Source organism: Pseudopipra pipra, chromosome 10, assembly GCF_036250125.1.
Source record: "Pseudopipra pipra isolate bDixPip1 chromosome 10, bDixPip1.hap1, whole genome shotgun sequence".
In the NCBI taxonomy this organism is placed as follows: domain Eukaryota; kingdom Metazoa; phylum Chordata; class Aves; order Passeriformes; family Pipridae; genus Pseudopipra; species Pseudopipra pipra.
In genome coordinates this window covers 4,508,974-4,523,425 of record NC_087558.1, presented here as the reverse complement: position 1 = coordinate 4,523,425, position 14,452 = coordinate 4,508,974, and the positions used below count along the sequence as shown (strand labels likewise).

The following is a 14,452-nucleotide window of genomic DNA, read 5'->3' as shown; positions in this document are numbered from 1 at the left end:
ACTCCAGCCCTGGAGCAAGGAGCTCGGGAAGCATCTGGATATGCCAGTGCCTTGTCTTAGACACCTGGGCAGCAGCAGGTGTGTTCCACTCATTAACCGGCTGTGGAATCAACAGGGACCAGGAGATGTGCAATTAATAACCAGGGGCACCAGCTCTGCACAGAGTAAATTAAGACAGAAAGAAGCAATATGTCAAGTTCCTTTGGCTGAGAGCTCTGGCACAAGCAAGAACTACGGCAATAATATTCCAGCAGCTCTACTCTTAGTTGTTTGTGGGCACGCCAGTGGAATTACACCTACCAGGCAGGGCAGCACAGCATGGGGACACTCTGCTGGCTGTGACTGTGTTGTCTCAATGAAAGAAATTAAGTTTTGGGGTCTTAGCACTAAGGGAGGCTAAGAGCAAGTATGCAATTAGCTACTTTAAACTGGAGGTAATCACGTTGGCTCAGCTGATTCCCTTGCTCCATAAGGACATCTCTGGGCAGGGCATGTTTATCACTCAGGGATGTTATCATACCCGAACTTATAATTTTTAAGAACACATAATTCTTCATTTAATTCTACTTCTCTAGTACCATCCTAGATACTGATTTAGCCTTAGATATGCATTTTCAACTCACTGGGAAATGTCAAAGAGCTCTCATGCTAAAGCTCCAGGTATTACTCACGCTACACACTGCTTAGGTGTTACGTTGCCTTTGCCTGACTGATGATGAAAAATGACTAAACACAGGAACCCTATGCTAAATCTTTGATCATCTTGTGCTCACATTACTCATATAATCGGTTGTGTTGAAAAGCAGGAGGATTACTCATGTAAGGCAAGGATGTTTTGTCCTAGTGAACAAAAAGAATAAGCAGCAAAATGTAATAAAAGCAGCAGGAGCTGCTATTCACTTCTTTGGAAGTGCAGTGAATCTACCTCAGGCTTCTGCTGAGGAATTTGGTGACACAGGTTACAAGCAGCCAAATTACCCCCCAGCTCAAAGCTCTCATTTGCATATGCAAAAAACCTCCCGTTGATTTGCATATGCTACTACTGCTTTTTCTGGAACATTTAGTAGGCTTGGGATTGAAGAATGTGTCTTTCCAGCTTCTTCTGAGGAAAGCAGTTGTTTGAGAACCTCTCCTGTATTAATTAGCTGATAGCCAAAATAGTGGAAGCAGGACAGCAAGGCATAATCAATTACATTTGTAGAACTGCTGATGGAATACGATAACTAATTAATGAGACCATGTGCACGCCCAAAAGAAAAATGCATTTGAAACCTGGCAAGAGCTGATTTGTGTTTGTAAGCCTGATGTGTTTACTGTGTAAAGGGCCAGTTCAGGACTCCTACTAAATTATTACAGAAAGCTGGAAAGATTGCTGGTGAGTGAGAGTCAGCACTAAGAGCAAAAAAAACCAGCAGTTTCTTAGCTGGGAATAAAGGAATCTCTATAAACCCAGCAATCTTCAAAATAGAAGTAGAGGTTTAAAAATAGTGGATTTTCAGGTCCTGTGTTTGCCATACAGGTAAATCTTTTTCTGACTCAGGTGATGAAGCCAAAGTGTTAAACCAGTTCTTTACTGAAAGATTTGTGATTTTGCCTCTGAATGCAAAATGCTACCCAGAAATTAAATAAGTTGTCATAATGATGCATCAGCCAGACTCTTGCAACAGTAAAAATCCATTTTGTTTAGAGAGCCTCACACGTTAATAAATAACCCATTCTGTGAATTATGTCAAATGAAAAAAGCTCTCCTGTCTGGCTTGCAGCAAACCATAATGACTTTCATTCTGTGGTGTAAAAGTATGGATCCACTGAGGAAAGAAAAAGAAAACACAGCCCAGTAATTAGAGAGATTTCCTCCTGTGTGTTGTTAAAGCAAAGACAGTTTTTAAATGAGTATAATTCTAGAAGAGACCGTCTGGTAACCCAGGACTAAATGCTTCAGTGACACAAAAGCAACCCTTTCCCATTCTCACAGTGAGATTTGATACAGAAAATGTGCTATATCATCAAAGTGGTAATTACTGAAAGTATAATCTACTAACCAAAACCAGGGAAAAGCTCAGAGTTGCAAACACAGGGCTGCAACCACTCCACTGATGCCATCAGCAGTAATACTGTTAGAGAAATGTATACCCAGCATTGCAAACAGGCCACTCACTACAATCCAGAGATACCAGAATATCAGGAAGATGCTTTTCCTCTTGTGGCAGCTCAGGGTCTGGAACTGCTCCTCTCAAAACCAGAGGGAAGGGTGCAGAAGGATCTGCCAGCATATTTCCAAGACCAGGTTGGATGGAGCCCTGAGAAACCTGCTCTAGCAAAAGGTGTCCCTGCCCATGGCAAGTTGGGTTGGAACTACAGGATCTTTAGGGTCCCTTTGAACCCAAACCATTCTATGAATCTGTGATTCCATGAGAGACAAATCTGGGTTCCTGGGCACCCATCTCACAGTATTTAAAATGCCTGAACTTCAGCAGTCAACACATTAGTGCTTGAAAGAGTCTGAGCATCCAGACCTGTGAGCCCAAACTTCCTTTAGGAGTTGCACTTTTCCAATACCACTGTGGCTTGTGACTGCAGCAGGATGGGGAAGGCTGTATCCAGTGGCTGTCAGCTTTGGTGTCAATATCTGCACTTGGAATGCAGAGTCACACAGCTGCCAAAAATGACTGTTTGCAAGTGCCCAGAGCCTCAAGGGTCCTTCTGCAGATGACCACGTGCAAGTGCAAAACCAACATTGACTTCAACAAGGCACATCTAGAGGAGCATGAATCATTTTTGAGTGTGTTTTCTCTTCTGCTTCCTTAGAAAACCCAACCGAGTTAATCACCACACACTTCTGTAAGGCAGTGGTTTTCTCCATTGTGCTGATGGAGGAACAAATTTACTAATCTCATGTGGTTTCACTACTCTCCTAGAGGGATCGTGTCAGAACAGCTCCAAGAAGTTCCTGGTTGCCCACTTTCTGCTCAGCTCACCCATCTATTTATTTACCATTTCCCTGCATTAACTGTATCGTTACAGTCTTTAAGGCTTTTAGTTTCCCATCTCAAGGCAACAATGACAAACTAGACCTTTTTGCAAATGTGCAAATTGGTTATGCCTCTTTCTCTGCAGTTCTCTCTCTCTTTTTTTTTTTTTCTTTTGGTGGTTAAATAGCTTTTTTGCAAACCCAAATGGAGCACTTCATACATATTGCATTACCTACAGCTAGGCACGCAAAGACTCTTGTCTGTCGTGCCCTGCACTCATTCCTATGCTGCTCTGCACCATGGAAATCATTGGTACCTGTACAAATCCAGCAGAAAGCAAGTGAAAAACCAAATTTCTAGGCATTGGACTGCCTTCTACAGACACAGGGACAGGAGAAAATCTGATATCTTGGATAGGTGGATTTACTAAGGGGAGGGGATGTGCCTTCAGGGATGCACATGAGCATCTCTGAAAGGGTGAACAGGGTATTTTGGCTTCCATCCCATGCAGGCTGTAAGAACTGTAGGTGCTGTCTCCAAATGCATCCAGGCCCTAGGAAGGAGGAAAACACTGATTCCTTCAATCCCAGAGCTGTTTCTCACTAGACTGGTGCTCCAGAGGATCCCAAGGGACCCTGACAGCCTGGACTGACTGCTTGTGAGGCTGGCATGTAATTAACCCTGGTAGAGCATAGAGCAACTCAGTATCAAGGGATCTGCTGGCCTTCACCATGACCAGCTCTAATTTCACCTCTGAATACGTCACTTCATCTCCTGTCTCATCCAGGCAGGAAGATGAGCTCTCAACCACCAAAACCTCCTGTGTGAACAGACTGCCCACAGAGCAGTGCTCAAATACTGATTAGCTATTTACTTGGGACATGGGAACCATCAGCTGCAAGACAGGAAAAAGCTTTAACATCTCTCCCATCCTCCACTCTGCCTTTTCCCTGATAATTCAGGCAATCCAGTCTCTTCCCAGCAAGGACAGCAGTTAAACCATCACACTGTATCCCCCCTGAAGGCTGGAGAGAGGCAAAAAAGGGTGATCTCTATGCACATGCTAATTATATCAGTGGATTACTTGTCTATGCTCTTTTAACTCTTGCACTAGAGACTAGAATACAAAGTTTGTGAATTCCTTGGGGGCTAGCTCTGGATGCATGGCACCCTTGCCTTGTGACTTTGGTGCAATTAAATATTTCCTCTTGTTTTGTTTATTTGTGAAAAGAGGTTAATGATATTTAGCCAGCTTGGAGCAGTGCTAACATCGGTGAAGCACTAAATGTAACACGGATGGAAATAACGGCCATTCAACCTCTCCACTTCCATTTTGCTGGGAAGACACACAGAAACAATCCCTGAACCCCTTTTTTAAGTTGATGCACACAGAAAGTTAGCCTTAAACCTGAGATATTGTCACTGGTTTAACTTAGCAACAGTTTTAGTTTAAATTAATGACAGCTCCACTTGAATTGCTCCAGCAGAAATAAAAATGGAAAGATTAAAAATAAGAAGAGCCCAAAATTACCAGCAAAGGCACAAGGCCAGATTGCTGAAGCTGGACCCACGTGAGCGGCGCCGGGATCGGCAGGGACCAGCCCTCGCTCTCGGCTCTGTGCCTGGTTTTAAATCCCTTTAAGGAGGGCTGACGATGGAGACAGAGCCAGCTTTTACAGTGGCAGCCCAGCTGGGGCTCAGCACTGTAAAAACAAGCACGTAAAACTCCGGATGAAATCGCACTCGTAAGGAAAACACGGCGGTGAGGAGCAGCCCCAGCAGAAGGCTCCGCTCGGGTCGGAGCTGCTGCCCGACTCCCGCATCGCCCCGCTGACGTCAGTGCTGTCCCTGCTGTAGGAGCTGGAATGAAATTCAGGATCCAGTGTCTCTTCAGACGAGCCGCCTCACCGCTACCGAGCTCACAATCAAAGGAAAACGAGAAGGGGGAGGTCAGGCTAGCACACTGTTCCACTTGTCCTTTTTCTGGGATTGCAGCGGGTTTGCTGCCTGGAGCCGCCTTTTCCATCATCTCGAGCCACCTCTCGCATCCCTTTGAGCCTTTGGGGCTCCCTTTCCCCAGGCAAATGCTTTAGCCCAGCTCTCCATGCAGCCCCTACGAGGAGGGTGTCTGAGGGCTGCTGCTCCCACATCATAAACACCCGTGTTACTATTCCCGGGGTCCACTGCAGGCACTGCCTTGGGGATTGGTAGGAACCTGCTTCAATCTCACATTTCTGGAGCTCATCTCCCCTGGGCAAGGATGAAGGTGCTTTCCCCCTAGAAAATCCTGCAGCAAACTGGGTGCTACTGACCCAGCTGCTGGGGGCATCATCCAGTTTCCCTCTGTAATAATTACTCTGGGAGCCATGGAAAAGCAGAGAAAATCCAACCTTTTCCTCTTAATGAGGGCCCTTGGCTGACTTTCCATATACCAACAGGAGCTCTCTTTTTTCATTTACCACCATCAATATTCTGTTTCTTTTACATCCTCAACAGCTTTTAATAGAGATCTTTGCTCAAAAATACTCCTATGGACTCCTGGACAGATTTTTTTCTGTCATTAACAGACAAATCAAGTAGTGGTTTGGGGAAGGTTGTCTGGGGAAGCTGGAGCTGTGGGGGTGATGAGGATGGGCGATGCTGGGGTGCACTGTGCTGCATTTCACCAGCAGAACGAGTTTTACAACAGGAATAATTCAGCACTGGCCCAGACACTAAGGAAGATCTATGCCTGTTAATACCTAGACCTCTCCTTCTGACTTGATTGCAGTTTTAGTTAATTTACCCTGATGAAGAAGAGTGTTTCGGTACAAACAGCAGTCACCAACAAGCACGTGGTGGCAGCCCCAAGCGCCAGCCAGCAAGGAAAACCAGCCCCAACAGCCTGATGATGGAGAGCTGAGCAGCTCCAAAATCCAGCTGCAGCTTATCCCCCCAAGCCACAGCTCCCTTCATCTTCCTGGGTTTATGAGGAGGAGAGCAGATTAAAGAAAACAAGTATAAATTCCCTTTCCTTCCCACTGTGTGCTTTTAGTCAGCCAGGGTGAGTGAAGCAGAGCAGAAGGGAGCTGTCTCTGCCCCATGGAAAGGGTTGCCATCCATGACATATTTTTTCATTGTTTCAAATGGAGTGAAAGGATGTTTTCCAAGCTACAGAGCAGCAATATGCTGATCTCACTTAAACATCTGGAATAGTTTCGAGTGACTGCTTTAATTGAATGTAGCAGCAATTATAGAGTTATTTCATTTCAGATGTTTTGAAAGGTTCTTTTTCTTTTCCTTGGTGACTTAGGAGGGGCCATATGAATTGCAGGGCTACGTTGGGCTGCCATGCAGAAGGATTTGGTCACAGCCCAGCTCCAGGCAGCTGGAACTGCCTGACAGCCTAAATCTGGGTGCATCACCAATCCACCAGCTAGTTCCTGCTTTAAATTTAAAGTATTTAAAATATTTAAGGTTTTTTTCATTATTTTAGCAGTTGAGATTATTCCAGAATAAGACTGCCATGTCTTCTCTTGGAGTTCTTTGCAATGCTGGTGAGACAGTAATTTCTATACCATGACGTGGCTCAAGAGTGAACTGAGCAGTCCAAATCAGTCATGCTCAGCTCTCTTCAGCTGGGGGAATGCACTGATTTTTCCAGTGTGGATGTGAATCTCTACAGCAAGACCTGAGCATTTGCCACCCTTCTCAAAGCCTTCATCAGCCACTCACAAACACGCCAGACAAGATAATGAAAAATTGCTGATCTCAAATCACGGTCCCAACCCCTATTAAAAACACAGGGCAGGTCTTCCCATGACAAAACACAACCTGGTGATGGGACCAAGGACCAGCCCATAACCTCAGCACCTCCATCCCACACCATCCTACCTCTCCCAATGGCCCTTCTCGACTGGTTTAAGTCAATTTGGTGCAAACCTTAGCATAGCAACCTGAGTCTTTCAAATTCAACTAGGAGCACCCATAAAGCCCAGGGTAAATAATTATATAGAGGATGGGAGGTGGGAAGCACTGCAATACCTCTTGGCCAGCCCATGCTTCAGACATGTGCTTTGGATAGCAGGAAGCTCAATTTTGGGTAATGATGAGCACTTTTCTTGGAGAAGTATTTTTCCCTGTGGTTGAAACCACAGATGCACATTTACTTGGGAGCAGTAACAATTTTTCCTTATTATTATTCCTAGCTAGAACATCCAGCCTTTCAGCTTGTGGTTGCTTGAAAAAAATCAGCACAATTTGAACTGTGATCAACCAAAACATGAAATGAATGCTGTGTTTCATTTAATAAACTCCAGCAACACAAGGCTGCCTGGTGGACACAATGTAATTTGTTTTGGATGTAAAGATGGAAAAAAATAATTGTTTTGTCTTCAAGGCAATTAGAGAATAAGAAAGATTTCTCTATTAACAGAAAAGAAACTGTCAGGTTAAAATTCATATTTCATAAACTATTTTTCCTGTTCCTTTGTATTAACTTGCAGACTGTCAATTCTTATTGTTTTGCTCAAAGCTAAGTCATCATGTGTCACTAGAAAGTCACTGCTGCTGATATTATGAGAACTACACCATTTGTGAAGAACAGCAGAAAAGGAAGTGGGAATGGCAGTTGCTGAATAGTTCTTGAAAATATGACTGGGGAGGAAAAAGCACAGAGAAAGAGCTAAATAAGATAATGTCATGATTTTTAAGACAATCCTAGAAGAGATGGGTTCAGGCAGGATAATTTAAAAGTATTTAAAAATGGCTGGAGCTATCAGTTACTTGCTTTTCAGTGGCCAGTGAAGCTGGCACTGCTTCTACTGAGCTTCCCACCCAGCTTAACTACACAGAAGCCAGACCCCAAAATGCATTGCAGTTACACCAGCAAGAACACATATCTCAATTTTAAAAAGTACTGCTTAAACAGTATTTAAACAACTACAAGAATGAAGCGATAAATTGAATGAAGAAACCACACCGAGGAGCCTTTTTAACTTTGTGATTCATGGGGACCTGAACAAACGGTACCTTTTAAAACTTTTCCCTTTAGGTTTCACCAGGACGACAGTAGCACGCAAAAAACCCACAAACAACCAGTATAGCCTGAGAGCTGTAGGACTGAAAGTCTATAGCACCAGACTGAAAAATCACCTGTCCTTGTAAGGGCCGGTTTGTAGTGATCCAGCCCCAGCCTGGCACAGGTGGGCAGTGGTCTCAACACACTGGATGTAGGAGCAAAGGTACAGACTTCCTTAATTTTTTGCAGCACAAGTGGAGCACAGTGATCACAAAATGGTTTGGGTTGGAAGGGACCTTCAAGATCATCTCATTCCAACCCTCCTGCCGTGACCAGGGACATCTTCCACTAGACCAGGTTGCTCCAAGCCCCATCCAACCTGGCCTTAAACAATTCCAGGCATGGGGCATCCACAGCTTCTCTGGGCAACCTGTGCCAGGGCCTCCCCACCCTCACAGGGAAGAATTTCTTCTTTCATTTAGTTTAAACCTGCCCCCTGTCAGTTTGAAGGCCCATTCCCCCTTGTCCTGTCACTTCATGCCCTTGTCCAAGTCCCTCTCCAGCTCTTTTGGAGCCCATTTTTATACTGGAAGGGGCTCTGAGGTCTCCCTGGAGCCTTCTCTTCTCCAAGCTGAGCAACCCCAACTCTCTCAGCCTGCCTCCACAGGAGGTATCCCACACATGGTCCCCACATAGTCTGCCATGGTGATGGTGGGCTGACAGCCCAGCTGCTGGAAGTGCAGTGCCATCAGGCTTGGAGTCACACTGGGTCCTGACCAGTTCCCAGTGTGCCACAGTGGCCACCAACACCTCACAGCTACACGTAGCCATCACTGCTTTTTGTAGCAGCTAAGCCATGTAATGAGCACTTGGAGGAAATCAGGTTCCTGCTGTTGTAGCACTGTAGCAATGACCAGAGTTACACCCATCCAAATATGAAGGAGGGCAGTGCATCCCTGCTGTACAGAACAACTGGGATGGAAGGAGGAGATTTCTTGTAGCAGCAGCAAAGGTGAAACCAAAGCTCTCCCAGCACTGGAGCCCAGTCAGAAAACAGCTTAGGGGGTCCTTTTGGAGCACATCCCTCTTTCTTTGCTATTTCAGTCAAAAAATCTGTTCCTCTCTCTTGCAGCCGGGCCACCAGCGCAGGACGGAGATGCAGCCACAGCCCTGAGCGGGTGCTGCCAAAAACATCTGTGACCCCCCTCCCTGGAGCCCAGCCGCAGCCATGAGCGGGTTCTTCTCGCGGCTGGACCCGCGGCGGGTGCCGTGGGGGGCGGCGGGCCATGCCCTGCGCACCCGCGTCCTGCGCACCAAGCCCGTGGAGTCCATGCTGGAGGGCACGGGGACTGCGGCCACCCAGGGTGCCAGGCTGGCCAAGGTCCTCACCACCCTCGACCTCATCTCCCTCGGCGTCGGGAGCTGCGTGGGCACCGGCATGTACGTGGTGTCCGGCCTGGTGGCCAAGGAGATGGCGGGGCCCGGGGTCATCGTGTCCTTCATCATCGCGGCCGTCGCCTCCATCTTGTCGGGTGAGTCGTGTGTGTGGGATTTTGGGTGATGTTCCCTCTCGTGCCACCTCGTACATCCTCTCCATTCATGGGTGGACACCTGGCAGGATCCATGCTCAGCAGCACAAGCTGCAAGGAGGCAGCACCTTCCCCACAGACTAAAAAACCATTTCCCTGGTTCACCCAGCTGGGTTCACCCAACTTGTGGGGTGCACTGTCCCTCACTGCCCAAATATCAGACCAAACCTTGTACTGGGAGCCAGCAGCCCAAGCACAATTATCCTGATGAACTGCTGATGGCTTCCACAAGGATGGAGCCTGTGGCCAATATGTTTTGAGACATTGGAGAGTTTTGCAGTGCGTGTCCCAGGCAGAGAGCTTGGCCAAGCCACAGTATTGGAGCGAGAGCAAAACGTGGCTTGTGGGAAACTCAGTTCCAGCAGGGAGGATATCAGTGGCTTGGGCAGCACCAGGGCCAGCTTCCTTTGTTGACATGGCTAACAGTTAAGAAATTCCTGGAATTAAGAAATTAGTTCTGGAGTTGATTTTATTGGCTCCTATTCACGCAGGGTCACTCTTTGAATTTCCAAACAAAAACCACAACAAACAAATGTGCAGGGACAGAGGAATTACGTATTTTAGCGAAAACCCTGTGAATTCCATCTCCTCTGTAGGAACCCAGCTGAGCATATGGCTCGAGCTGCGGTTTCCACATGAAGCCAGTACTGCTGGCATTTGTCCTTTCCAGATCAGTGCTAACACGATGATGTGATATTCCTGCTCTCCCCCGCTCAGAGGACTTTGCATGCTGTGTCAGTCTGGTATCCAGCTTTTGTCTGCGGGTTGGATAAGGAAACTTGAGTAAATGGCAAAGAGCTTTGATAGAAGCAAACGTGGCAAAATGACCCAGCTCAGCTTTTCAAGCCTCCAGATTTTTGTAGGTGGAGGTGGAAACACACTGTGCTCTTTCCCTGGAGGTTGCCATGCTGCTCTATGGAGATCCCATCAAAGCATGTGCGAGTTTGAACCCCTGACATCCTGCAGCCCAGAGGTACAGCCCTGGCACAGCACAGGGGTGAGCATCACATTCTCTCCAAAGCCCACAAAAAGAGCAGAGAGCTTGCAATGAGATCTGATGTTTATTTGAGATCCCAACAGAACAAATAACCCTAAACGTCCATTTTTTAACCGAGGCAGTAGATAGCATCAGTGTCTCTCCTTTCCCACTGCCTGCTTTCTCTCCTCTGTGAGGGTTTGGTTAGCTGGGATGCAAACCAAGAGCAAATGGAGCTTGGGTGGGTCTGTGCTAACAAAAACATGCTGTCCTCCAAAAGGGGCTATTTCACCCCAGACATGAGCCCTGCCCCACAGCAGGAGCTCCTCCCGCCTTCGCCCACGGGAGCCTGCGCCACTTCCCACTCCGCTTTCATCTCCCCTTGCTTTTGTAGCTCTGGGAAAGTGTTTTGTGAAGGATGCAGTGTTTTGATAGTCTCCTTGGCCTCTTCCTCTCTTTATCCTTTTACACTGCTGTTGTTTGTAACAGCAACACTTTCTTGGCAAGTAAAACCAAGCAAGAATTCAGGAGCTGGACGGGCTGTTGGACTCACTGGGGATGTGATTTCAGCTCTCACATCATGGTTGCTCCCGGTGTGTCAGGCACGGAGTTTGGGCAAGTGTGCACGGACAGATTTTAAGGAGCTTTTAAAAGTTTTAAGGCCAGATGGGACCACTAGATCACTCACTCTCCCTTGGTCCATCACAGATCACCAAGTCAAACCCCACTGGGTGCAAAGTGAGCCCAGGAGTGTTTGGATTAAAAAAATTTCTAACAACAGAAAGCAAACAAACAAAACCAATACCATCCAGCAAGCCATCCAGCTCAACTGGGAGCCCTGCCAATGGGAAACCCCTCTGCACTGGTTAGCCCAGTTTCAGATAGGGATTTTTCCAATTTCATCTACCCAACAAATTCCAGTTACACCTTCCCCGAGGTTTAAGCAACATGTACCCCATCAGGGTACTTACACAGGCACCATAATCCATTAACCTGATAAATTAAATTAAGTCAATTATTCTCTCACTGGAAGGCCTTTTGTTTAGCTCTCAAGTAGAAGCTTCCCTCCACAAAGCCTCTGCAGGCTCCCATGACCACCAGCATTTTCCACTCTCACACCCATGTCTAACCAAAACCTCTCCTTTGGCAAAAATCAACAGTTTCCATGTCACCCAACCCCATCACCCTCTCTGCAGCCTTTTTCACCAGCTGTTGCTTGGTGATCTCCTCTCCTGAAGTAATACAACCTTATTTGGAGCACAGTGCCATGGTCTTACCTGGTACCCATGTAGGAACAGCTCACCAGCAGCCGGGATGCTCCATGGAACGGGAGGGAGCTGAGCATGTGCCTCAGGTGCTGCCTGGCTGCAGGATGAGGGCTGGGCTAAGGGGCTCCAGCTGCAGCCATTTGGGTGGAGCTGGAGAGATGGGAGTCCTTGTTCTAAGGAATCTTTCTTTAGGGAGCTGCCTCATATATCAGCACATAGTGGTCATGAAACACAATGGACAGGCTCAGTGGCCTGCTGCAAATAATATGAATACCTCAATAAATTAGGTGCTGTTCGTTAACAAAGTATGATCCCTCTGGGTTTCTTGCACGGTAACATGAATTATTTGGTGTTACCTCCAGTGCATCTGAAAAGCCCCTCTCTGAAGGCATTTTTTTTTAACCTGAAACGTCACTCCCATCATGACAGTGCCCTGTGGGATGTCTCATAGTTCCTGTGCCAGGTAGTACTGGGAGGGCCATAACCCACAGCATGGCCACCACCATCCCAGCACACCAAAAGCACCAGTTCCTCATGCCACCGGTTGTGCTGCCCGTTTTCATCTTAGAAGGGCCAATGCCTTGGACCAAACCCCTCAGCTGTGTTTATGTCCTGCTGAATAATGTCAACAACCATGTAATTACACAAGTGTAATTGTGTCACATCAACTGCACAAGTGTAGTAGATATTCAAGGAAAAGAAATGGTCCTCTGTAGAATGTTTGCTCTTCCGAACAGCCACTGTGTTGGCTTGTTTTCTGCAGAAGCTTGCAAACACTCTTGACTGGGGGGGGGAAGAGAAATCTGTCTCCAAAGAGTTGTGGCAGGGAGGGTGTGCCCAGTCTCTGCCTACAGCCCCCAAGCTGGACTGTGCAGGAGTACTGGGAGAGCTGCATCCCTCTGGATACAGAGGGACAAGGTGCTGAATAGCTCAGGCTGCCAAGGAGTAACTCACACAGTGTTGTTGTGCAGTTATATTGCAGCAGTAACAGTAGTAGTAGCAGTAGTAATAGTAATAATAATAATAATTTTACTAGTATTATTCTACACTGCAGATGCAGCAGATTACTATATATAATATGTATTTATATATATATATATATATATATATATATAATACGCTGATACCTAATGCTGATATCCATAATGTATTACTGTACCCAATGCATAGTGAGAGACTGCTCTTCTATTTTGGGATGCTAGTAGAATAATTGAAAACTCCAACATTTTATACATAATTATGTCCTTGCTTTGCCATTATCGTTGTGTATTGATCACAATTGCCTTTAACTTGTTATCTTGTCATTGGCTAGAAGTAGAGCTGCCTCCAGGAAAGTGTATATGATTTTTAGGGCCATCAGAGAGTGACACTAGATACTTGTCCCCATCAGAGCACCAGTTTCATAAATCATTCAGGGCTGTAGTTGTCTGTGAACGTCGTACCTTTGCCAAGCACATGCATTTTTCATCAGCTTTGAATAATGACTGTCAGTAGGGCTGGATGGATGATGGGGATGTCTTGCAGCTCCTGTTGGGCTGCTTTACAGAAATCAAGTTTTGAAGAGCCCCATTGCAAAGCAACACACATGCAAGTTGAACAGTGAATGGAATATAAAAGTCCTCCAATAGCAAGAAAAAAAGCACCACCAAATTCAGTTTAAGAGATTCAATAACTCTGTGTTTGTACTGTATAAAAACTGCACTTAGAGTCTGAGAGCAGCCACCTCATAACGTTTTTATAAATTATTCATTCCCCTCTCTATACTGAAGTGATTGCAAATTTGAAGCAATTATTATCTTTTAAATGGAGAATAGTAGATGGTAAAGAACTCAATAATTACTAAGTGTTTACACAATGGTAGTAACAGCCTTAACCAATTCACCCATACAAGCTGTACTAGGGTCTTTGGGAAAGGGGTTTTGGGACTTAATCAGTGTTAAACATGCAAGACACTGTGTGCCCTTCTGGCACTTGTCCTGACTAATATTTGGGGAATTTATAAGTAAGTCCATCCATTCCTTTTAAATAAAAGCTAATGATTGTTTTAAGACATCAATGTGTCAGGGTCAAGTTTTTATTAAAAATTATCCTGACATAGTAAGCGCACAAGGAGTTCAGAAGGTATTAATGTCCACTGAATTCTCCTCCCAAACAGTTCCAGTTAAATACTTCTTTTTGCTTTTCTTTTCTTCTTCTGCACAGTTAGTTTTGCAATTATTCTTTAGAAGATTTAAATATAACATTTTTTAAGTGTTAAAATAACTTATGTTCTCTATGTGAGATGTCTTCAAACTCCTCTTGCATGAACAAGAGCAGGGATGATCAGGACAGTGCTCGTGCCTGGATCTGGCAAACAACACAGTAATAGTTGTTTGGAGATTGGAAGGTTGGGGCAGGGAGAGGCATGGCCTTGTGTGAGCCCTTCAGTGGCATCTCGATCAGGGCAACACCAGTCCAGGATCCCATGTAAACATTTAGCTAGTTTGAACTGTGTCTCCCCAGAAAAAAAGAAAAATCCATCACAACTTGATTTTAGCGGAAATTTATCTGGTTTTCAAGCCAAGAAACTGGGGATGGAGGGTCACCATGGTCCCCTGCAATGTCTCTGGGCTCCTGATGCTGACTGCAGCCCTGACACCTCCTGGCAC

The 14,452-nt window shown here is 45.9% G+C and overlaps 1 protein-coding gene across 3 annotated transcripts in view; it reads left to right on the top strand.

The window, feature by feature from the left end:
• The window catches only part of SLC7A14 (solute carrier family 7 member 14), a 30,574-nt gene that overhangs the window by 4,811 nt on the left and 11,311 nt on the right, over positions 1-14,452 (top strand). For 2 of the 3 annotated variants that reach the window (XM_064665811.1, XM_064665812.1), the window contains exon 2: positions 9,104-9,503. In XM_064665811.1, the coding sequence (XP_064521881.1) occupies positions 9,200-9,503 (304 nt within the window). In that variant the 5' untranslated portion in view covers positions 9,104-9,199. Of the gene's footprint in view, positions 1-8,736; positions 9,504-14,452 lie in introns of those variants that run through there. The other variant, XM_064665810.1, reaches the window with a different exon arrangement.